We start from the raw sequence: 24,797 nt of genomic DNA, 5'->3' as shown, positions 1-24,797 counted from the left end.
GGTTCCTAAAGTTTCCTGGTTTTCCAGAATCTTCTCAGTTGAAGGATTTCCTTCCTGCCTATTTCTCTGATTCTGGGAATCCTCTCTGATTCTGGGAATCCTCTCTGATTCAGGGAATCCTCTCTGATTCCTCTCTGATTCATGGAATCCTCTCTGATTCATGGAATCCTCTCTGATTCATGGAATCCTCTCTGATTCATGGAATCCTCTCTGATTCCTCTCTGATTCAGGGAATCCTCTCTGATTCCTCTCTGATTCAGGGAATCCTCTCTGATTCCTCTCTGATTCATGGAATCCTCTCTGATTCCTCTCTGATTCAGGGAATCCTCTCTGAATCCTCTCTGAATCCTCTCTGAATCCTCTCTGATTCCTCTCTGATTCCTCTCTGATTCCTCTCTGATTCCTCTCTGATTCCTCTCTGAATCCTCTCTGAATCCTCTCTGAATCCTCTCTGAATCCTCTCTGATTCCTCTCTGATTCAGGGAATCCTCTCTGAATCCTCTCTGATTCCTCTCTGATTCCTCTCTGAATCCTCTCTGATTCCTCTCTGATTCAGGGAATCCTCTCTGAATCCTCTCTGATTCCTCTCTGATTCAGGGAATCCTCTCTGATTCCTCTCTGAATCCTCTCTGATTCCTCTCTGATTCCTCTCTGATTCCTCTCTGATTCCTCTCTGAATCCTCTCTGATTCCTCTCTGATTCCTCTCTGATTCCTCTCTGAATCCTCTCTGATTCAGGGAATCCTCTCTGATTCCTCTCTGATTCATGGAATCCTCTAGCTGGGATTTCTGTGGGGGGAAAAACCAGGAAACTGTTTTTGCGTTTGTTTTCAGAAGTTCGCAAATGCCCTGTCATATCCGTAATATTGTCAGTGTGTTATGGCTTCCTTCCCGGAAGTAACTGTGTTTTTCTCTTCCAGTGGAGGTGCTGACCTTCCCTCCTTCCTCAGGAAAGTCCTTTATCCTGGGTCCTGATGAGAACATGGAGGCTGAACTGGGCCTGGGGGAGCTGGCTGGTCTCACCGTCGCCAACGAGGCTGATAGCTTGGCGTACGACGTAAGTAGCACCTCTCGAGTAGCCTTTGTACGAGATACAATCACAACTTTCATTCCTGTTCCATTCAAGAACTCTTAAGGCTAACCGCCATTATTTAGGTCAACATTGGATCATTCAGAGATCCTCACTGAACTTCTGGAGAGAGTTTGCTGCACTGAAAGTAAAGGGGCTGAATAATTTTGCACGCCCAATTTTTCAGTTTTTGATTTAAAAAAGTTTGAAATATCCAATAAATGTCGTTCCACTTCATGATTGTGTCCCACTCACAAAAAAATACAGTTTTATATCTTTGTTTGAAGCCTGAAATGTGGCAAAAGGTCGCAAAGTTCAAGGGGGCCGAATACTTTCGCAAGGCACTGTATTGTCCTTTGAAAGGCTGGTAATGGCACACCAACTCCATCATCCCAGACACCCTAGACCATTCGAGTTTGCATACTGCGCTTAACCACCTAAATTAGAGGAAAATCTATCTGAGAATGCTGTTCATTGACTACAGCTCAGCGTTCAACACCATTTGTTCCCTCAAAGCTCATCACTAAGCTCAGAATCCAGTGACGAAACACCTCCCTCTGCAACTGGATACTGGATCCTAGACTTCCTGACGGGCCGCCCCCCCCGGTTGTGAGGGTAGGCAACAACCCATCCCCACCACACTGACCCTCAACATGGGTGTGTGCTAATTTCCATCCTGCACTCCCCGTTCACCCACGACTGCGTGGCCACTCACGACTCCAACACCCTCATCAAGTTTGCTAACAAAATGGCGGTGGTAGACGTCCTACAGGGAGGAGGTCAATGTCCTGGCAGTGTGGCGCCAGAACAACAACCTCCCCTTCAACGTCAGTCAGACCAACATTTAACATTACATTTAAGTCATTTAGCAGACGCTCTTATCCAGAGCGACTTACAAATTGGTGAATTCACCTTCTGACATCCAGTGGAACAGCCACTTTACAATAGTGCATCTAAATCATTTAAGGGGGGGGTGAGAAGGATTACTTTATCCTATCCTAGGTATTCCTTGAAGAGGTGGGGTTTCAGGTGTCTCCGGAAGGTGGTGATTGACTCCGCTGTCCTGGCGTCGTGAGGGAGTTTGTTCCACCATTGGGGGGCCAGAGCAGCGAACAGTTTTGACTGGGCTGAGCGGGAACTGTACTTCCTCAGTGGTAGGGAGGCGAGCAGGCCAGAGGTGGATGAACGCAGTGCCCTTGTTTGGGTGTAGGGCCTGATCAGAGCCTGGAGGTACTGGGGTGCCGTTCCCCTCACAGCCTCCGTAGGCAAGCACCATGGTCTTGTAGCGGATGCGAGCTTCAACTGGAAGCCAGTGGAGAGAGCGGAGGAGCGGGGTGACGTGAGAGAACTTGGGAAGGTGCCGCTTCCTGTGTGAGGCAGGGTCGTACTCTGCGGATGTTGTAGACCAAGGAGCTGATCGTGGACTACAGGGTAGAGGTCGATGACCTGGCAGTGTGGCGCAAGAACAACAACCCTCCCCTTCAACGTCAGTCAGACCAAGGAGCTGATCGTGGACTACAAGAAACGAAAGGGCGAGCCACGCCCCCATAGTAGTGGAGTGGGTCGAGAGCTTCGAGTTCCTCGGTGTCCACATCATTCAGGACTTAAAATGGTCCACTCAGTCGTGAAGAAGGCGCTACTGCACCTCCTCTCCCTCCAGGAGGTTGAAAAAAATCCTCAGTTCCGAAGCATCAAACCCATCTTGATTGGCTGCATCACTGCTTGGTACAGCAGCTGCACTGCACTGAGTATCGACATTACTGATGGTCTGAGTATCGACATTACTGATGGTCTGAGTATCGACATTACTGATGGTCTGAGTATCGACATTACTGATGGTCTGAGTATTGACATTACTGATGGTCTGAGTATTGACATTACTGATGGTCTGAGTATCGACATTACTGATGGTCTGAGTATCGACATTACTGATGGTCTGAGTATTGACATTACTGATGGTCTGAGTATCGACATTACTGATGGTCTGAGTATCGACATTACTGATGGTCTGAGTATCGACATTACTGATGGTCTGAGTATCGACATTACTGATGGTCTGAGTATCGACATTACTGATGTCTCTCCACTCAATACCTTCCTCAACTACAGCAAGCACTTGGGAATACTGCGCACTAAATGCGTTAACAAGAGATGAAAATGATTGCTGTTGACTTCCACACTATATCTACCCATAATCCACGGCATCCCCCCCCCCCTCAGATGTCCAACAACAAGGATGCCCTGAGGAGGACGTGGAACCCCAAGTTGACCCTGCGTAGCCACTTTGACGGGGTCCGAGGTCTGGCGTTCCACCCCGTAGAACCGGTTCTGGTCACCGCCTCAGAGGACCACACGCTGAAGATGTGGAACCTGCAGAAGACTGCCCCCGCCAAGAAGTAAGACTGACCTCTAACTCGGTGTCTACTTCACTAAAGTAGAGACTTAGACTAGAGACATTCCTTTCACCAGGTTTGGAGTCCAATTGGGGAGAATTGGAATTTCAATTTACTTCCTGAATTGAATAAATCAAATTTAAAGTAGACTCTAAACCTGGTGAGTGCAATGTCTTGCACAAAAATGTATTTGACCTTTTCATACAGTCCAGATTGTCCAGATTGTCTACAAAGTTTACAGGTCTCTGTCTTTGTCTCCAGGAATGCCTCTGTAGATGTGGAACCCATGTACACGTTCAGAGCCCACCAGGGTCCAGTGCTGTGTGTTGTGATGAGCAGTACAGGAGAGCAGTGTTTCAGTGGAGGGCTGGACGGCACCATTCAGAGCTGGAACACACCGAACCCTAACCTAGACCCATACGATTCATATGGTAAGAACAGAGGGCTGGCTGTGTCTCTCTCTCTCTGGGCTCCCCCGTGTCTCTCTCTCTCTCTCTGGGCTCCCCCGTGTCTCTCTCTCTCTCTCTGGGCTCCCCCGTGTCTCTCTCTCTGGGCTCCCCCGTGTCTCTCTCTCTGGGCTCCCCGTGTCTCTCTCTCTGGGCTCCCCCGTGTCTCTCTCTCTCTGGGCTCCCCCGTGTCTCTCTCTCTGGGCTCCCCCGTGTCTCTCTCTCTGGGCTCCCCGTGTCTCTCTCTCTCTGGGCTCCCCGTGTCTCTCTCTCTCTCTCTCTCTCTGGGCTCCCCCCGTGTCTCTCTCTCTGGGCTCCCTCTCTCTCTCTCTGGGCTCCCCGTGTCTCTCTCTCTCTCTCTCTGGGCTCCCCCTGTGTCTCTCTCTCTCTCTCTGGGCTCCCCTGTCTCTCTCTCTCTCTCTGGGCTCCCCCGTGTCTGTCTCTCTCTCTCTCTCTCTGGGCTCCCCCGTCTCTCTCTCTCTCTCTCTCTCTCTCTCTCTGGGCTCCCCTCTCTCTCTCTCTGGGCTCCCCTCTCTCTCTCTGGGCTCCCCCTGTGTCTCTCTCTGGGCTCCCCCTGTGTCTCTCTCTGGGCTCCCCCTGTGTCTCTCTCTGGGCTCCCCCTGTGTCTCTCTCTCTCTCTCTCTCTCTGGGCTCCCCCTGTGTCTCTCTCTCTCTCTCTCTCTCTGGGCTCCCCCTGTGTCTCTCTCTCTCTCTCTCTCTCTCTGGGCTCCCCCTGTGTCTCTCTCTCTCTCTCTCTGGGCTCCCCCTGTGTCTCTCTCTCTCTCTCTCTCTCTGGGCTCCCCCGTGTCTCTCTCTCTCTCTCTCTCTCTGGGCTCCCCCGTGTCTCTCTCTCTCTCTCTCTCTCTCTGGGCTCCCCCGTGTCTCTCTCTCTCTCTCTGGGCTCCCCCTGTGTCTCTCTCTCTCTCTCTCTCTGGGCTCCCCCGTGTCTCTCTCTCTCTCTCTCTCTCTGGGCTCCCCCGTGTCTCTCTCTCTCTCTCTGGGCTCCCCCGTGTCTCTCTCTCTCTCTCTGGGCTCCCCCGTGTCTCTCTCTCTCTCTCTCTCTGGGCTCCCCGTGTCTCTCTCTCTCTCTCTCTGGGCTCCCCCGTGTCTCTCTCTCTCTCTCTCTGGGCTCCCCCGTGTCTCTCTCTCTCTCTCTCTGGGCTCCCCCGTGTCTCTCTCTCTCTCTCTGGGCTCCCCCGTGTCTCTCTCTCTCTCTCTCTGGGCTCCCCCTGTGTCTCTCTCTCTCTCTCTGGGCTCCCCGTGTCTCTCTCTCTCTCTCTCTCTGGGCTCCCCGTGTCTCTCTCTCTCTCTCTCTGGGCTCCCCCGTGTCTCTCTCTCTCTCTCTCTCTGGGCTCCCCCGTGTCTCTCTCTCTCTCTCTCTCTCTGGGCTCCCCCGTGTCTCTCTCTCTCTCTCTGGGCTCCCCCGTGTCTCTCTCTCTCTCTCTGGGCTCCCCTGTGTCTCTCTCTCTCTCTCTCTGGGCTCCCCCGTGTCTCTCTCTCTCTCTCTCTCTCTCTCTCTCTCTGGGCTCCCCCCGTGTCTCTCTCTCGCTCTCTGGGCTCCCCCGTGTCTCTCTCTCTCTCTCTCTCTCTCTCTCTCTCTCTGGGCTCCCCCGTGTCTCTCTCTCTCTCTCTCTGGGCTCCCCCGTGTCTCTCTCTCTCTCTCTGGGCTCCCCCGTGTCTCTCTCTCTCTCTCTCTGGGCTCCCCCGTGTCTCTCTCTCTCTCTCTCTGGGCTCCCCCGTGTCTCTCTCTCTCTCGGTCTCTGGGCTCCCCCGTGTCTCTCTCTCTCTCTCTCTGGGCTCCCCGTGTGTCTCTCTCTCTCTCTCTCTGGGCTCCCCGTGTCTCTCTCTCTCTCTCTCTCTCTGGGCTCCCCGTGTCCCCTCTCTCTCTCTCTCTCTGGGCTCCCCCTGTGTCTCTCTCTCTCTCTCTCTCTGGGCTCCCCGTGTCTCTCTCTCTCTCTCCCTCTGGGCTCCCCGTGTCTCTCTCTCTCTCTCTGGGCTCCCCCTGTGTCTCTCTCTCTCTCTCTCTCTCTGGGCTCCCCCGTGTCTCTCTCTCTCTCTCTGGGGTCTCCCCTGTCTCTCTCTCTCTCTCTCTGGGCTCCCCGTGTCTCTCTCTCTCTCTCTCTCTCTGGGCTCCCCCGTGTCTCTCTCTCTCTCTCTCTCTCTGGGCTCCCCGTGTCTCTCTCTCTCTCTCTCTCTGGGCTCCCCCGTGTCTCTCTCTCTCTCTCTGGGCTCCCCCGTGTCTCTCTCTCTCTCTCTCTCTGGGCTCCCCCGTGTCTCTCTCTCTCTCTCTGGGCTCCCCCGTGTCTCTCTCTCTCTCTCTCTGGGCTCCCCGTGGTCTCTCTCTCTCTCTCTGGGCTCCCCGTGTCTCTCTCTCTCTCTCTGGGCTCCCCCTGTGTCTCTCTCTCTCTCTCTCTGGGCTCCCCGTGTCTCTCTCTCCTCTCTCTCTCTCTGGGCTCCCCCTGTGTCTCTCTCTCTCTCTCTGGGCTCCCCCTGTGTCTCTCTCTCTCTCTCTGGGCTCCCCCGTGTCTCTCTCTCTCTCTCTCTCTGGGCTCCCCCGTGTCTCTCTCTCTCTCTCTCTCTGGGCTCCCCCGTGTCTCTCTCTCTCTCTCTCTGGGCTCCCCCGTGTCTCTCTCTCTCTCTCTCTGGGCTCCCCTCTCTCTGGGCTCCCGTCTCTCTCTCTCTCTCTCTCTGGGCTCCCCCGTGTCTCTCTCTCTCTCTCTCTCTCTCTGGGCTCCCCCGTGTCTCTCTCTCTCTCTCTCTCCCCCTGTCTCTCTCTCTCTCTCTCTCTGGGCTCCCCCGTGTCTCTCTCTCTCTCTCTCTGGGCTCCCCGTGTCTCTCTCTCTCTCTCTCTCTCTGGGGGCTCCCCCGTGTCTCTCTCTCTCTCTCTGGGCTCCCCTGTGTCTCTCTCTCTCTCTCTGGGGCTCCCCCGTGTCTCTCTCTCTCTCTCTCTCTCTGGGCTCACCCGTGTCTCTCTCTCTCTCTCTCTCTCTGGGCTCCCCCGTGTCTCTCTCTCTCTCTCTCTCTGGGCTCCCCCGTGTCTCTCTCTCTCTCTCTCTCTGGGCTCCCCCTGTGTCTCTCTCTCTCTCTCTGGGCTCCCCCGTGTCTCTCTCTCTCTCTCTCTCTGGGCTCCCCCGTGTCTCTCTCTCTCTCTCTCTCTCTCTGGGCTCCCCCTGTGTCTCTCTCTCTCTCTCTCTCTCTGGGCTCCCCCGTGTGTCTCTCTCTCTCGCTCTCTCTGGGCTCTCTTGGGTTGCTCTCTGCCGGTTTCTCTCTTCTTCCCTTTTGTAAAAATCTGTGTCGTGATTAATTCCTGGACTCATAGCTACGTGTAGCAAGTTTGGTCTATACGTTGAGCCTGAAACAGGATACTTATTTGGCCGTTGGCCCAATTTTACTGCAAGGTATTCTAATTGGTCAGCCACAGGCTAGGGTTGGGGTTATAAATGACATCATGTCCCTTTGTTCTGTGGAGAAACACTGAGGACAGGGAAGAATAATCATCTACTTTTCAGCAGAGCATCTTTGATTCGTTCTCTTTGAATAAACCTATTTTTTTCTCCCCCTCACTTTCTTTTGGGGGTCTGTGTTATTGATGAGTAACATCAACTGCTAACACTTTGTCTCTCTCTCTCAACATGTGTAATAGAGCCGTCTGTCCTACGTGGGGCGCTGTGTGGTCATACTGACTCGGTGTGGGGTCTGGTGTACAGTGGTGTTCATCGGAGACTCTTGTCTTGCTCTGGAGACGGCACCGTCAAACTGTGGGACGCCTCCGATACCAAGCCTGCCCTGGTCACCTTCCAAAATAAAGGTACACACAGACATGCTCTGGGACGCCTCCAACACCAACCCAACACTGGCACACTGTCATTTTTTCCCCTTCCCCCTGTTAATGTTCTGTATTTTGGAATTCATATTAATCTCTTAACTACCCATCCCGGATCCGGGAGAATTGTCATCAACAGAGGTTTCTAAATAAGAGTCCCTCCTGATTTCTCTCAGGCTTTCACCTGCAATATCAGTTCTGTTATATTCACAGACAATATTTTTACAGTTTTGGAAACTTTAGAGCGTTTTCTATCCTAAGCTGTCAATTATATGCATATTCTAGCATCTGGTCCTGAGAAATAGCCCGTTTACTTTGGGAACGTTATTTTTCCAAAAGTGAAAATACTGCCCCTTCGTTTTATTTATTTATTTAACCTTTATTTTACTAGGCAAGTCAGTTAAGAACAAATTCTTATTTTCAATGACTGCCTAGGAACAGTGGGTTAACTGCCTGTTCAGGGGCAGAACGACAGATTTTGTACCTTGTCAGCTCGGGGGTTTGAACTTGCAACCTTTTGGTTACTAGTCCAACGCTCTAACCACTAGGCTACCCTGCCGTTTCAAGAGGTTAACTTGGCCTTGCACTTCATGAATTGTGTTTGTATGTTCATGATATAAAACGTCTGTGGTGAAATCAACTCATATGGTTGAGTGACTCTTTTTTTTAATGGAATAGTAAGTTAATGTGATGAGTAAAAGGATGTGTTGACCGGAACTACTGGTGCTTTAATCCAGAGAATGGCGTGCGTTTGTCTTGCTTCCTGCTTCAGAATTTGGCGTGCCGTCTTCAGTGGACCTGCTCTGCAGTGACCCCGCCCACATGGTGACATCGTTCACCAGCGGTCGGATTGGCCTGTTCAACATGGAGACACAGCAACTAGTGCTCAGCCTGGAGTCTGCTGCAGAGACGGGTAGGTCTGGAGGGAGGAGGAGGGGAGCAGGGAGAGGGGTGGGAGGGATGGTCAGATTGGCCTGTTTAACCTGGAGTCTGCTGCAGAGACTGGTAGGTCTGGAGGGAGGAGGAGGGGAACAGGGAGAGGGGTGGGAGGGATGGTCAGATTGGCCTGTTTAACCTGGAGTCTGCTGCAGAGACTGGTAGGTCTGGAGGGGAGCAGGGAGGGGTGGGAGGGGGATGGCAGATTGGCCTGTTCAACATGGAGTCTGCTGCAGAGACTGGTAGGTCTGGAGGGAGGAGGAGGGGAGCAGGGAGAGGGGGTGGGAATGGTCAGATTGGCCTGTTCAACATGGAGTCTGCTGCAGAGACTGGTAGGTCTGGAGGGAGGAGGAGGGGAGCAGGGAGAGGGGTGGGAGGGATGGTCAGATTGGCCTGTTTAACCTGGAGTCTGCAGCAGAGACTGGTAGGTCTGGAGGGAGGAGGAGGGGAGCAGGGAGAGGGGTGGGAGGGATGGTCAGATTGGCCTGTTTAACCTGGAGTCTGCAGCAGAGACTGGTAGGTCTGGAGGGAGGAGGAGGGGAGCAGGGAGAGGGGTGGGAGGGATGGTCAGATTGGCCTGTTCAACAAGGAAGCAATCTCTCCTCTCCAGGTTCCCGCTGTCAGATCAACAAGGTGCTGAGTCACCCCACCCTCCCCATCACCATCACCGCTGAAGAGGACAGACACATCAAGTTCTTCGACAACAACACAGGTTACACAACCATTTTGCTGGTCTACATACAAACGTGTCCTCCACACAGAACTAAGTAGGATCTCAGTGGTCCTCCATCAGTCCTCTGGCAGTTGTCCAGTTTTTACTCCTCTTGATCCAGTTTGGCTTAACACAGCAGTTTGTTTTTAAAAGTAGAGTGAGTACACTTAAACTGATGCATTCACAGAAAGCAGAAATATATATATATATAAAATTAACAAATGTTGTAAATTTGAACTCTTCAGGAAAGCTGATCCACTCAATGGTGGCTCACCTGGATGCTGTTACCAGTCTAGCTGTCGACCCCAATGGGCTCTATCTGATGTCTGGCAGTAAGTAGCGAACAACTCTCAAACTATTTCTAACATTCTTAGCTAGATATATTTTTATTACTGCATGCAATGGTAGGAGAGTCCCTTATGAGCATATGACAGACCTTATGAAACAGTAGGGGGCCTAGAGCTGAGCCCTGGGGGACACCAGAGCTGTATATTTTATTAAACAGTTGGGGGCCTTGAGATTAGCCCTGGGGGACACCAGAGCTGTATATTTTATTAAACAGGAGGGGGCCTAGAGCTGAGCCCTGGGGGACACCAGAGCTGTATACTTTATTAAACATGTAGGGGGCCTAGAACTTTATGTAAACTGCCTTGTCGCCCAACTACTGTTCACCTTCCTCTCCCCTCCCTCAGGTCATGACTGTTCTATTCGTCTGTGGAACCTGGAGACTAAGACGTGTATCCAGGAGTTTACAGCTCACAGGAAGAAGAATGATGAGTCCATCCATGACGTGGCCTTCCACCCCTCTAAGGCCTACATCGCCTCCGCCGGGGCAGACGCTCTTGCCAAGGTGTTCGTATGACAAGGACCAATCAGCCCACCGACACAGCACCAGGGATCAATAGAGACACAGGAGGGGCGGGACCTTAAGAAACGAGCGTGTGCGGTTCCACGCAGACTTCCCCTCCATATATCACCTCTCACACTACTGGTTCCCTGTTTTGACTGGTGGATGATGCAGCCAATAGCCACTTCTAAGCCCCAGACTAGGCCCGCCTCCAGAGGGATAGGGCCAGGGCTGTGGTTGGCTCAGAGGTCTGTTAGGGGTACTGCGATTGGGCACAAGGCTTCCTCATCCCTGTGCAATCCAGGCAGGCCCCTGGGTATGACCGGCCACAAAGACCCTCTTTCTCGAATCTGGGGCCAATGAACACCCACACAGACTGATACTGTTGTCTTCAGACTAACCTTATGGTCTGTCCTCCCTTCACAGCTAGCGAGGGCGTTGAAGACAGACAGACAGGTGTTTTATAGTGTAGACTCACTTGAGAGGTGGAGCACCATGCCCTACCCCCTCCTCATGTCGTCATGCCCATTAACCAGAACCCCAAGCCCCCCCATTTCCCCAATCTCTAGGGCCAGACTTCTCCCTTCAGATCAGGCCGTCTGCTCCCTGGTCCCTCCTCTCCTTCAAGTCATTTTCAGTGTTGTGATGGAGACGCTGGCTGGCTGGCTGTCTTAGATGGAAGCATCTCACTTTTCCCCTCTGTCTCCCCCGGGCCGACTCTGTCTCCCCGCCAGCCAGCCAGTTTCTCTCTCTGCTTTCCTTTTAAAAATGTGCCTTTGCTTTAAAAAAAAGTCTTGAAACAAACGTTATTTTACAGAGCATCTGTTTTTGCGGGGGGCAGACAGCGTTGATAGGGAAAGGTTGTCACGATGGTGTCCATTTTAACAAAAATATTGGATGTAGAATTACAAATACGTATAATAAACAAAATATATATTAAGTCTTAAAACTGACTGAGTTTGAGTGCTCTTTTTTTTTATATATAAAAAGCATGGGTGAAAAGAAGCCTTGTCCCCAGATCAGTTTGTTCTGTCTTTGACCATATAAGAGTTGAAAAGAAAAGCACTAACAGGTCTGGGACCAGGGTAGGAGGGAATCAGCCAAACAGACGATCAAGTTAATATTTCCTATTTGTTAGAAGAGTTCCTTGTTATAAAACTGTACACTGCAACAACAACAACAACAACATGTTTCCAAAGTAAACGATCTGGTTCTACAATAGGAGTTTTAAGTATGTTGGTCCATCTTTACAATGGCAGCGGGCTCAGTGGACACTGTGTGAAACGTCTCAGAGTAGGTAAGCATCCCAAATGGCACCCTATTCCCTATATAGTGCACTCATTTTAGGGCCCATAGGGTCCTGGTCTAAAGTAGTGCACTATATAGGGAATAGGGTGCCATTTCGGATGCTATCCCCGAGAGCTGTAGTACAGTACAATATGTTATGTTCATACAAAAAGCAACCAATTTTTTTTTGTTCCACAAATCCATCAAAATATCCATGTAACAAGTTCAAATGAGCTATTTTCTCAGACCGTAACAGTCAATGGTTTGTATATGAAAGGCTGTTCTCATTAAAACTGCTGTAAAATATTTTGTTTCTGTCCATGATTTTGAGAGAGATTTTACAACCTGTGAATTGAGAGAGCCGGATCAGGGGAGAGGACGTTTTGATTCGGTCTGATTTTTACAACAACATTTTCGTTGTAGAGAAATGTCATGATTTTTCTTCATGTCTCCTCTAGTTCCTGTCACTTTCCCCAAACTCTTGTTTTGGAGGATGTTCTTGTTCCCTCATGATTGGGGCTCCCGAGTGGCGCAGCATCTCGGTACTTGAGGAGTCACTACAGACACCCTGGTTCGAATCCAGGCTGTATCACAACCCGGCCGTGAGTGGGGAGTCCCATAGGGCAAAGCACAATTGGCCCAGCGTCGTCCGGGTTTGGCCCGGTTTAGGCCGTCACTGTAAATAAGAATTTGTTCTTAACTGACTTGCCTAGTTAAATAAAATAAAAATAAAAAAATGATTGCCAGAATCTTCCAACTGTGTTAACTTGGGAATTTTGCTGTTTTTTCTCTTAGTTGTGTGTGTTTGGTATAGAACAGGAACAATGGTATAGAGACAGCTGTCCAGTCCATGACAAAACTGATACTCTACTAGAATCTAATATTGCTGCACACAAATATATACAGATTTGAAGTTTTTGCATATGATTACTCTGGTAACCAGTACCTCTCTTCTGTCACTGAATAATATCACAACAAGATTGTTTTGATTTTTTTATAATCATTTTATTAAAAATCCCATTTAAAATATTGATCAAATATGTATTGGAAAATGACAAGGCTGTTTAATATTCATATGTACAAACAGGATAAAAACTGAAAACGGAGAGATTATATATATACTCTGAACAAACCAATATCAGCCATGTGAACAAATACTGTGAACAAACCAATATCAGCCATGTGAACAAGGAAGCACATTATATTGGAAGAATAGAGTGAGGAGAGGGAACTGGGTTGTGTTCATTAGTCACCCAATGGATGAAAATGGACTGAAACAGGGAGGGACTACTTGAATCTGTCCAATAAGAAACTCATTTTCATTTTTCCCTTGTTAAATGTTTTTGCTACGATGTGCACTAATGAATACGACCCTGGTTTAGTTTGTGAGGAACACTGTTAAGGTTAAAAGTATTAGTTTGATATATTTATAGGTACAGTATCAGAGCTGGTAGAAAACTACAACTTCCTCTTGAAGCGTTTCTTTAATTTGACGTAAGTAGAGTGAACTGTTCATTTGTTTTGATTAAAAGACAGGAGCCAGTTAGAGTTCCCAAGTAAGACGTTTTCTAATTGGAAATGTGAAAAGCTGCTAAAGATGTTACCTGCAGGTTTAAACCTGTGCTTGTTAGCTGCTAACATGCTAAATCAGAAGTATGGGTCCCTCAGATTTAAACCTGTGCTTGTTAGCCGCTAATATGCTAAGTCAGAAGTATGGGTCCCTCAGATTTAAACCTGTGCTTGTTAGCCGCTAAGTCAGAAGTATGGGTCCTTCAGGTTTAAACCTGTGCTTGTTAGCCGCTAACATGCTAAGTCAGAAGTATGGGTCCTTCAGGTTTAAACCTGTGCTTGTTAGCCGCTAACATGCTAAGTCAGAAGTATGGGTCATTCAGGTTAAAATCCATCCTTGTTAGCCGCTAACATGCTAAGTCAGAAGTATGGGTCATTCAGGTTAAAATCCATCCTTGTTAGCCGCTAACATGCTAAGTCAGAAGTATGGGTCATTCAGGTTAAAATCCATCCTTGTTAGCCGCTAACATGCTAAGTCAGAAGAATGGGTCTTTCAGGTTAAAATCCATCCTTGTTAGCCGCTAACATGCTAAGTCAGAAGTATGGCTGCTTCAGTTTTTGTGGATGGAGTGTTATATGGCTTTCACTTCCAAAGTTATCAGTCAGCATGTATCAATAACATCCAATCATGACTCTGACGACAAAACCCAAAGAAAGAACACCAACATGAATGTCAATCTTGGCACAACATTGGGGGGGTTTTTTGTTGAAAAAAACTTGCACAATGTCCTTAAAATCAAATCTCTCCTCAATAAAAGACCACGCAGTATAAACACACATGGTCAAATTCTGATGAGAAGACCATAATATGGCGTAAATCCCATAATGTGGTCTGACTGTCGGTCCTCTTCAAAGATAATTGTCTGCAGTCTGATCCCTTTTCCAACCTCAGTCTACTGTAAAGCACCATATTGTATTTCTGCACTGTGTTATTAGGCCTTAAGAGGGAGTCCCCATAAGGCCATGTGTCTCTGTAAGCACCATGTCCCCATAAGGCCATGTGTCTCTGTAAGCACCATGTCCCCATAAGGCCATGTGTCTCTTTAAGCACCATGTCCCCATAAGGCTATGTGTCTCTATAAGCACCATGTCCCCATAAGGCTATGTGTCTCTATAAGCACCATGTCCCCATAAGGCTATGTGTCTCTATAAGCACCATGTCCCCATAAGGCTATGTGTCTCTATAAGCACCATGTCCCCATAAGGCTATGTCCCCATATAAGCACCATGTCCCCATAAGGTTATGTGTCTCTATAAGCACCATGTCCCCATAAGGCTATGTGTCTCTATAAGCACCATGTCCCCATAAGGTTATGTCCCCATAAGGCTATGTCTCTCTGTAAGCACCATGTCCCCATAAGGCTATGTCTCTCTATAAGCACCATGTCCCCATAAGGCTATGTGTCTCTCTATAAGCACCATGTCCCCATAAGGTTATGTGTCTCTATAAGCACCATGTCCCCATAAGGCTATGTGTCTCTATAAGCACCACGTCCAGGTGTTTTACTTTGTCATCAGTTATGTTACATGATTAGGAGTGAGAACATTAAACACGTCCCTGACTGTTACTAGAACACCAACAACAGTTGAGATCACATGGCCAAAGTTTAATCGTTGTGAGCCAATTTTATTAATGTTCGTATGCCCACTGCCTTCAAACCAATAACCTCCCATGGGAATTAAACTATTGCCCATTCAGCACCAACTATTACAACCATTTTTCATTTTGGGAACTTACCGGTAATACATTTTGTAGAGACCCTGTCCTGTCTCTATGATAGTGCTGCTAATTAGCTTGTGGGGATCCTAATACAAATATCTAACCCCCTCCCTACAGCCCCTAAGCCCCTGTTTCAAAACTTTACAAATATATTCTTCCTTCCTTCCTTCCTTCCTTGTTTCCTTTATGTAAGCACAGATTTATAAGTATAGGTGTACGTAAGCAAGTTGGGTCTATGGCCCTAGGGGCCCTGTTCAAAAGTAGTGCACTATATAGGGAATAAGGTGCCCTCCCTGCTCAGCTCAGTTGCGTGGCTGTGAGTTGAACTCCTGACAGATGTTATTGACCACCTTGGGGACGAACTTGTAGAGGCTGTCAAACTCATCTACGAAGTAGGAGTGCTCCTTGTCGGGGTCGGTGGCGATGTATTCCAGCTCGTCCTGCGCTGCCCAGGCGATGCCGATGGAGTACGCTATCACACCTGGAGAGGAGAGAGACGGGTAGTCAGAGACTGGACGAGACAACTGGGGGGGTTTAGACCAGGAGTGGGCCACATTGGGATTTCCGAATTCGACGAAGGACAGCACATATTTTTTTTTTTATCCGATTTGTTCGTAAAGATTATGCCAGAAAAAGGCCAGTTATTTGAAATATATATATATATATATATATATATATATATATATGGTGCATTCAGAAAGTATTCAGACCCTTTGACCTTTTCCACATTTTGTTACAGCCTTATTCTAAAATTGATTAAATTTGTTTTTTTTCTTATCAATCTGCAACAATATACTATAATGACAAAGTAAATGTATTAAAAATCAAAAACATAAGTATTGTTGAAGCACCTTTGGCAGCGATTACGGCCTTGGGTATGACTCTATAAACTTGGCACATCTGTATTTGGGGAGTTTCTCCCATTCTTCTCTGCAGATCCTCTCAAGCTCTGTCAGGTTGGATGGGGAGTGTTGCTGCACAGCTATTTTCTGGTCTCTCCAGAGATGTTCGATCGGCTTCATGTCCGGGTTCTGGTTGAGCCAGAAGGACATTCAGAGACTTGTCCCGAAGCCACTCCTGCATGGTCGTGGCTGTGTGTTTAGGGTCGTTGTCCTGTTGGAAGGTGAACCTTCACCCAGTCTGAGTTCTGGAGCAGGTTTTCATCAAGGTTCTCTGTACTTTGCTCCGTTCATCTTTCCCTCGATCCTGACTAGTCTCCCAGTCCCTGCCACTGAAAAACATCCCCACAGCATGACGCTCCCACCACCATGCTTCACCATAGGGATTGTGCCAGGTTTCCTCCAGACGTGACACTTGGCATTAAGACCAAAGAGTTCAGCCATGGTGTCATCACACCAGAGAATCTTGTTTCTCATGGTCTGAGAGTCCTTTAGGTGCCTTTTAGTAAACTCATTTTACTGAGGAGTGGCTTCCTCTGGCCACTCTACCACAAAGGCCTGATTGGTGCTGCAGAGAGAGTTGTCCTTCTAGAAGGTTCTCCCTTCTCCACAGATGAACTCTGTCTGAGAGACCATTGGGTTCTTGGTCACCTTTCTTCTCTTGTCTTGGTTGTTCCAAACTTCTTCCATTTAAGAATGATGGAGGCCACTGTGTTCTTGGGGACCTTCAATGCTGCAGACATTTTTTGGTACCCTTCCCCAGATCTGTGCCTCGACACAATCCTGAGTTCAGAGTTCCTCAGACAATTCCCTTGACCTAATGGCTTGGTTTTTGCTCTGACATGCACTGCCAACTGTTGGACCTTATATAGACAGGTGTGTGCCTTTCCAGATCATGTCCAATCAATTGAATTTACCACAAGTGGACTCCAATCAATTTGTAGAAACATCTCAAGGATGATCAATGGTAACATGATGCAATTTGAGCTCAATTTCGAGACTCATAGCAAAGGGTCTGAATACTTATGTAAATAATAATTAACTAAAAACCTATTTTCACTTAGCTTAGAAACAAGCCACACACACTGCATGACCAAAAGTATGTGGACACCTGCTCATCAAACATCTCATTCCAATATTGTGGGCATTGCTGCTATAACAGCCTCCACTCTTCTGGGAAGGCTTTCCACTAGATGTAGGAACATCGCTGCTATAACAGCCCCCACTCTTCTGGGAAGGCTTTCCACTAGATGTAGGAACATTGCTGCTATAACAGCCTCCACTCTTCTGGGAAGGCTTTCCACTAGATGTAGGAACATTGTTGCTATAACAGCCTCCACTCTTCTGGGAAGGCGTTCCACTAGATGTAGGAACATTGCTGCTATAACAGCCTCCACTCTTCTGGGAAGGCTTTCCACTAGATGTAGGAACATTGCTGCTGTAACAGCCTCCACTCTTCTGGGAAGGCGTTCCACTAGATGTAGGAACATTGCTGCTATAACAGCCTCCACTCTTCTGGGAAGGCTTTCCACTAGATGTAGGAACATTGCTGCTATAACAGCCTCCACTCTTCTGGGAAGGCTTTCCACTAGATGTAGGAACATTGCTGCTGTAACAGCCTCCACTCTTCTGGGAAGGCGTTCCACTAGATGTAGGAACATTGCTGCTGTAACAGCCTCCACTCTTCTGGGAAGGCGTTCCACTAGATGTAGGAACATTGCTGCTGTAACAGCCTCCACTCTTCTGGGAAGGCTTTCCACTAGATGTAGGAACATTGCTGCTGTAACAGCCTCCACTCTTCTGGGAAGGCGTTCCACTAGATGTAGGAACATTGCTGCTATAACAGCCTCCACTCTTCTGGGAAGGCGTTCCACTAGATGTAGGAACATTGCTGCTATAACAGCCTCCACTCTTCTGGGAAGGCTTTCCACTAGATGTAGGAACATTGCTGCTATAACAGCCTCCACTCTTCTGGGAAGGCTTTCCACTAGATGTAGGAACATTGCTGAAGGGACTTGGTTCCATTCAGCCACAAGAACATTAGTGAGGTCGGGCACTGACGTTGGGTGATTAGGCTTGCAGTCTGTTTTCCAATTCATCCCGAAGGTGTTCGATGGGGTTGAGGTCAGGGATCTGTGCAGGCCAGTCAAGTTCTTCCACACTGATCTCAACAAACCATTTCTGTATAGACCTCGCTTTGCACAGCCGCATTGTCATGCTGAAACAGTAAAGTTTTTGCCACAAAGTTGGAAGCACAGAATCGTCTGGAATGTCATTGTATGCTGTAGCGTTAAGATTTCCCTTCACTGGAACTAAGGGTCCCGAACCATGAAAAACAAACCCAGACCCTTATTCCTCCTCCACTAAACTTTACAGTTGGCACGATGCATTGGGGTTCCACATACCTTTTGTATATAGCATTATCTGGGGCAGCAGGGTAGCCTAGTGGTTAGAGTGTTGGGCTAGCAGCCAAAAGGTTGCAAGTTCAAATCCCTGAGTTGACAAGGTACAAATCTGTCGTTCTGCCCTTGAACAGGCAGTTAACCCACTGTTCCTAGGCCGTCATTGAAAATAAGAATTTGTTCATAACTGACTTGCCTCGTTAAATAAAGGCAAAATAAAAAAATCTGTGACCAACGTGAAATCCATAGATTGGACCTAATGAATGTATTTCAATTTACTGATTTCCTTATGAGTTGTAACTCTTTGGATTGAATTGTTTGCGTGTTGCATTTATATTTTTGTTCAGCGTAGTTTTCATTACATTTCAATTTGGTTTCACACCAACTTGGCTTTCATTACATTTCAATTTGGTTTCACACCAACCTAGCTTTCATTACATTTCAATTTGGTTTCACACCAACCTAGCTTTCATTACATTTCAATTTGATTTCACACCAACTTGGCTTTCATTACATTTCAATTTGGTTTCACACCAACTTGGCTTTCATTACATTTCAATTTGGTTTCACACCAACTTGGCTTTAATTTAGTTTCCCATATGAATAAATAATAAAATAGCAATCCAAAATTATCCACCAGTATGATGCTAAATTACCTTCATATCGAGGTGCTTTTTCTTAGAGGACCCCCCCCCCCCCCCCCCCATTGGCAAGATTTTCTGAACACACCAATCAACCTCTGACCCCTCACCTTGGCGATGGACGGCCAACGCTGGAGCTCTGACATCATCGTAGCTCCTCCCGTCGGTGATGACGATCATGATCTTGCGTTTGTTGGGTTTGGACTTGCTGAACAGCTGCTCTGCTGCGTAGGTGATAGCCGCTCCAGTACTGGTCCCACCGCTCCAGTAATTAGTCCTCTTTATGGCGTTAAGCAGATCAGCCTTGTTGTTGTGTTGGCCGAAGGCAAACTCCAGCCGTTGTTCGTATGTATACTGTACTGCGCCGACTCGTGTGTCCGTGTCCGATATCTCAAACTCCCGCGTGATGTTAGCGACGAACTGCAGGACGGTCCGGAAGTTCCCGGTGCCCACAGAGCTGGATCCGTCGATGACGAAGGCGATGTCGTTTGCGTTAAGGCAGGTCTTGCTGCAGACGAGACGGTCGGTGTCGCACACGCGCTTGACAAGGGGTTGGACTGCCTTACGCAAGGCGAACCAGCTCGACACGGGGAGGGAGTAGAAACCGTTGGTTCGGCACACCGCCTGTTGAGAGATGAGAGAAGATGAGGTGGTTGGGTTTCATGAAGGGACAGGGCTCAAATTGTGAGGGAATTGGAAGCGGATGTACGCATTGCATAGCCAGGGGTGAATTGGAAGCAGCTGTATGTGTTAACATAGCTATGGGTGACCCAGTAACCATTGTCTCTATTTACCTTGTCCACAAAGTTCGGCTCCACCACATTCTGCTTCTCGTTCTCGTCGGGTCCCTCAATGGTCACAAAGAAGATGTTGATACCAGACTCTCTGGCCTGGCGTGATGCCTCCTCTACCTTGTCGGTTGGCCAGCCATCTACCAGAACCACAGCCACGTTGGGCGCTCCGCCCCGGTTACCGTTGGCATCGCTGAAGTAGTGTTTGTTGATATAGGAGAGGGCCTTCCCTAGGAGAACACCGGGGGGCAGCAGAGCGCTTAACAGAGACAGCTGAAGTAATGTTTGTTGATATAGTGGAGGGCCTTCCCTAGGAGAACACCGGGGGGCAGCAGAGCGCTTAACAGACAGACAGCTGAAGTAATGTTTGTTGATATAGGAGAGGGCCTTCCCTAGGAGAACACCGGGGGGCAACAGAGAAACAGACAGACAGCTGAAGTAGTGTTTGTTGATATAGTAGAGGGCCTTCCCTAGGAGAACACCGGGGGGCAGCAGAGCGCTTAACAGAGACAGCTGAAGTAATGTTTGTTGACATAGCAGAGGGCCTTCCCTAGGAGAACACCGGGGGCAACAGAGAAACAGACAGACAGCTGAAGTAGTGTTTGTTGATATAGGAGAGGGCCTTCCCTAGGAGAACACCGGGGGGCAGCAGAGCGCTTAACAGAGACAGCTGAAGTAATGTTTGTTGATATAGGAGAGGGCCTTCCCTAGGAGAACACCGGGGGGCAGCAGAGCGCTTAACAGACAGACAGCTGAAGTAGTGTTTGTTGATATAACAGAGGGCCTTCCCTAGCGGAACACTAGGGGGCAACAGAGAAACAGGCAGGCGGTCAGACAGCTGAAATACACTACAATGATCAAAAGACTGTGGACACCTGCTCGTCAAACATCTCATTCCAAAATTAATATGGAGTTGGTCCCCCCCCTTTGCTATAACAGCCTCCACTCTTCTGGGAAGGCTTTCCACTAGATGTTGGAACATTGCTGCTGGGACTTGCTTCTATTCTGCCACGAGTATTAGTGAGGTCAAGCACTGATGTTGGGTGATTCGCAGTCAGCGTTTCAATTCACTCCCAAAGGTGTTTGATGGGGTTGAGGTCAGGGCTCTGTGCAGGCCAGTCAAAATCTTCCACACAACAAACCATCTCAACAAACCATTTCTGTCTGGAGCTCGCTTTGTGTACGGGAGCATTGTCATGTGTACGGGAGCATTGTCATGTGTACGGGAGCATTGTCATGTGTACGGGAGCATTGTCATGTGTACGGGAGCATTCTCATGTGTACTGGAGCATTGTCATGTGTACGGGAGCATTGTCATGTGTACGGGAGCATTGTCATGTGTACGGGAGCATTGTCATGTGTACGGGAGCATTGTCATGTGTACGGGAGCATTGTCATGTGTACGGGAGCATTCTCATGTGTACTGGAGCATTGTCATGTGTACGGGAGCATTGTCATGTGTACGGGAGCATTGTCATGTGTACGGGAGCATTGTCATGTGTACGGGAGCATTGTCATGTGTACGGGAGCATTGTCATGTGCACGGGAGCATTGTCATGCTGAAACAGGAAAGGGCCTTTCCTAAACTGTTGACACAAAGTTGGAAGAACAGAATCGTGTAGAATGACATTGAATGCTGTAGCGTTAAGATTTACTTTCACTGGAACTAAGGGGCCTACCCCGAACCATGAAAAACAAACCCAGACCATTATTCCTCATCCACCAAACTTTACAGTTGGCACTATGCATTGGAGCAGGTAGCATCCGCCAAACCCTGATTCGTCCGTCAGACTGCCAGATGGTGAAGCGTGATTCATCACTCCAGAGAACGTGTTTCCACTGCTCCAGAGTCCAATGATGGTGATCTGTACACCCCTCCAGCCGACGCTTGGCATTGTGCATGGTGATCTTAGGCTTGTGTGCGGCTGCTCGGCCATGGAAACCCATTTCATGAATATCCCGATGAACAGTTATTGTGCTGACATTGCTTCCAGAGGCAGTTTGGAACTCAGTAGTGAGTGTTACAACCGAGTTGCAACCGAGGAAAGATGATTTTTATGCGCTTCAGTACTCAGTGGTCCCGTTCTGTGAGTTTGTGTGGCCTACCACTTCACGGCTGAGCCGTTGTTGCTCCTAGAGGTTTCCACTTCACAATAACAGCACTTACAGTTGACCTGGGCAGCTCTAGCAGGGCAGACACTGGATTAGCAGACTTGTTGGAAAGGTGGCATCCTATGACGGTACCACGTTGAAAGTCACCGAGTTCTTCAGTAAGGCCATTCTACTGCCAATATTTGTCTATGGAGATTGCATGGCTGGCTGTGTGCTCAATTTTATACACCTGTCAGCAACGGGTGTGGCTGAAATAATCCACCGAAGGGATGGCCACATACTTGTGTATATAGTTTGATAATACAGGAGAGGGCCTTTCCTAGGAGTACAGCAGGGGGCAGCAGAGAGGTGGTTAAGACAGACAGACACAGCTGAAGTAGTATAATATAGGAGGGCCTTCCCTAGGAGTACAGCAGGGGGCAGCAGAGAGGTGGTTAAGACAGACAGAGACATAAAACACACAATACGTTTCTGTAAACACATGCACACAACGAAGCCTGTTAAAATTGAATGTTTTGTTTTAAACTACCTTCCAGTAAGTGTTCTAATCTAATAAGTGGTAGGAACACCTGTTTCCAGTAGCCTTTTTCTTCTATTGAACCCTTATTTAACCAGGTGAGTTGACTGAGAAGACGTGATATTACAGTATCTATTTATAAAGCAGAGCGATTGATCATCTTGCATCTCATTGTTGGTGGTCTGTGCTCTCTTGGCCAGGGGGTTTCACGTGGAAAAACATAGCAATCTCAATGTGACTTTCTTCTTTAAGTAAAGGATACATAACTACCAAAGACTAGAAACATCTGCGAGTATATTGTGAAGATATGTTGCTGATGAGAACGGAGACGAATGCAGTGGCTAACTGGCACATTGATTAAAGGGGAGGTTATATTCTGTAAACACACACGACCCTATTTGTATCCAACTGCAATGTTTAGCAGAGTCACAAAAACCGCATGAGGCATCAAATGAAAGGAAACCATCGCTTCCTGACAGTAGTCTGACCCCAGCCTTTGGTCAGGAGGCCAGGAGTAAAACACTGTTATTTAACTCCGTGTCTAGGGTCGGATTTAGATTTAATTGCAGTCTCTCGAGCATGTGAAAATGTGGTAAAGATTTTGTGAAACAAGCGATAATTGTGTCCCTTTTCCCTTTCGCACTTAAGTGTGCGGTCTTGTGGCCATGGTGCCTCCCGGCTGTACACTCGTAGAAAAATGGGTTCCAAAAGGGTTCCAAAATGGGTTCTAAAAGGGTTCCAAACTGGTTCCAAACGGGTTCTAAAAGGGTTCCAAAAGGGTTCTAAAAGGGTTCCAAAAGGGTTCTTCGGGCATTTTTTTGTTGTTCCCCATGGGATAACAGTTTTTGGTTCCAGGTAGAATCCTTTTGGGTTCCACGTAGAACCCCTCTACCCAGAACCAAAACAGGTTCTTCAAAGGGTTCTCCTATGGGGACAGTTGAAGAAACCTTTTTAGGTTTTAGTTATTTATTACATTTATTTATTCCAATTTTATTTAACCAGGTAGACTAGTTGAGGACACCATTATTTAACCAGGTAGGCTAGTTGAGAACACCTTTATTTAACCAGGTAGGCTAGTTGAGAACACCTTTATTTAACCAGTTAGGCTAGTAGAGAACACCTTTATTTAACCAGGTAGGCAAGTTGAGAACACCTTCATTTAACCAGTTAGGCTAGTAGAGAACACCTTTATTTAACCAGTTAGGCTAGTAGAGAACACCTTTATTTAACCAGTTAGGCTAGTAGAGAACACCTTTATTTAACCAGGTAGGCTAGTTGAGAACACCTTTATTTAACCAGGTAGGCTAGTTGAGAACACCTTTATTTAACCAGGTAGGCTAGTAGAGAACACCTTTATTTAACCAGGTAGGCTAGTTGAGGACAAGTTCTCATTTACAACTGTGACCTGGCCACGATAAAGCAAAGCAGTGTGACACAGACAGCAACACAGAGTTACAAACATACAGTCAATAAAACAATAGAACAAGTCTCTATACAGTGTGTGTAAATGAGGTAAGATAAGGGAGGTAAGGCAATAAATAGGCCATGGTGGCGAAGTCATTACAATATAGCAATTAAACACTGGAATGGTAGATGTGCAGAAGATGTGTGCAAGTAGAGATACTGGGGTGCAAAGGAGCAAGATAAATAAAATAAATAACAGTATGGGGATGAGGTAGTTAGATGGGCTGTTTACAGATGGACTATGTACAGGTGCAGTGATCTGTGAGCTGCTCTGACAGCTGGTGCTTAAAGCTAGCGAGGGAGATATGAGTCTCCAGCTTCAGTGATTTTTGCAGTTTGTTCCAGTCATTGGCAGCAGAGAACTGGGAGGAAGCACCTTTCTAAGAGTGTAGACTTGGTTGGAAGCCCAATTTAATTTTTTAATTTTATTGTTAGGAACTCAGTCCAGCTTTAAACTTCCTCTTGAACGTTGTAGTAGAATAAACCAGGCTTGATGTTGGAATCCCTGGTCACTGTGGAGGCTCTGCGCTCAGCTAAATACCTGTATGTTGTTCTGTCTTTGATTATGTCCGTGTGTACTATTTTTATATATATATTTTTTAATGATTTTGGTACAATACAGGTTTTTATTTATTTAGTTCATTTATTCACCAACTCACCCACGTTGGACATCCCTCCCTTCTGTGTGATCTTGTCTATGGCAGGTTTCAGCTCTCTGGAGTTAGTATAGGCCTTCAGACTGAACTCTGTGACTGGATCATCTCTGTGACACATTGGGAGGGATCTTAGAGCATTCAGCCATACAGAATCTGATTGGAGAACACATTGGGAGGGATCTTAGAGCATTCAGCCATACAGAATCTGATTGGAGAACACATTGGGAGGGATCTTAGAGCATTCAGCCATACAGAATCTGATTGGAGAACACATTGGGAGGGATCTTAGAGCATTCAGCCATACAGAATCTGATTGGAGAACACATTGGGAGGGATCTTAGAGCATTCAGCCATACAGAATCTGATTGGAGAACACATTGGGAGGGATCTTAGAGCATTCAGCCATACAGAATCTGATTGGAGAACACATTGGGAGGGATCTTAGATCATTCAGCCATACAGAATCTGATTGGAGAACACATTGGGAGGGATCTTAGAGCATTCAGCCATACAG

At 47.8% G+C, this 24,797-nt stretch overlaps 2 protein-coding genes across 8 annotated transcripts in view; one reads left to right on the top strand and one right to left on the bottom strand.

Moving 5' to 3' along the window:
- LOC135505279 (striatin-like) overlaps positions 1-11,818 on the top strand; it is a 65,018-nt gene extending 53,200 nt beyond the window's left edge. Inside the window, exons 10-18 of one of the 3 annotated variants that reach the window (XR_010450241.1) lie at positions 920-1,056; positions 3,289-3,464; positions 3,723-3,892; positions 7,551-7,715; positions 8,503-8,643; positions 9,277-9,378; positions 9,624-9,710; positions 10,071-11,522; positions 11,619-11,818. Coding sequence is in view for 2 of the 3 variants with exons in the window: in XM_064924501.1 (XP_064780573.1) it covers positions 920-1,056; positions 3,289-3,464; positions 3,723-3,892; positions 7,551-7,715; positions 8,503-8,643; positions 9,277-9,378; positions 9,624-9,710; positions 10,071-10,240 (1,148 nt within the window). In the remaining variant the exon portion in view is untranslated. Of the gene's footprint in view, positions 1-919; positions 1,057-3,288; positions 3,465-3,722; positions 3,893-7,550; positions 7,716-8,502; positions 8,644-9,276; positions 9,379-9,623; positions 9,711-10,070 lie in introns of all 3 variants that reach the window. The other 2 variants (XM_064924502.1, XM_064924501.1) reach the window with 2 other exon arrangements.
- A 680-nt stretch (positions 11,819-12,498) lies between these two features.
- The window catches only part of vit (vitrin), a 98,592-nt gene continuing 86,293 nt past the window's right edge, over positions 12,499-24,797 (bottom strand). For all 5 annotated transcript variants that reach the window (XM_064924499.1, XM_064924496.1, XM_064924498.1 and 2 more), the window contains 4 exons: positions 24,287-24,390; positions 19,538-19,764; positions 18,854-19,367; positions 12,499-15,282 (listed from right to left, as the gene is read on the bottom strand). In XM_064924499.1, coding sequence (XP_064780571.1) covers positions 15,104-15,282; positions 18,854-19,367; positions 19,538-19,764; positions 24,287-24,390 — 1,024 coding nt within the window. In that variant the 3' untranslated portion in view covers positions 12,499-15,103. The remainder of the gene's footprint in view (positions 15,283-18,853; positions 19,368-19,537; positions 19,765-24,286; positions 24,391-24,797) is intronic.

The sequence above is a fragment of the Oncorhynchus masou genome, chromosome 18 (assembly GCF_036934945.1).
Source record: "Oncorhynchus masou masou isolate Uvic2021 chromosome 18, UVic_Omas_1.1, whole genome shotgun sequence".
NCBI classification, from domain to species: Eukaryota; Metazoa; Chordata; class Actinopteri; order Salmoniformes; family Salmonidae; genus Oncorhynchus; species Oncorhynchus masou.
Note: the sequence above shows the minus strand (reverse complement) of the source record. Positions and strands in the feature narration are given on the sequence as shown.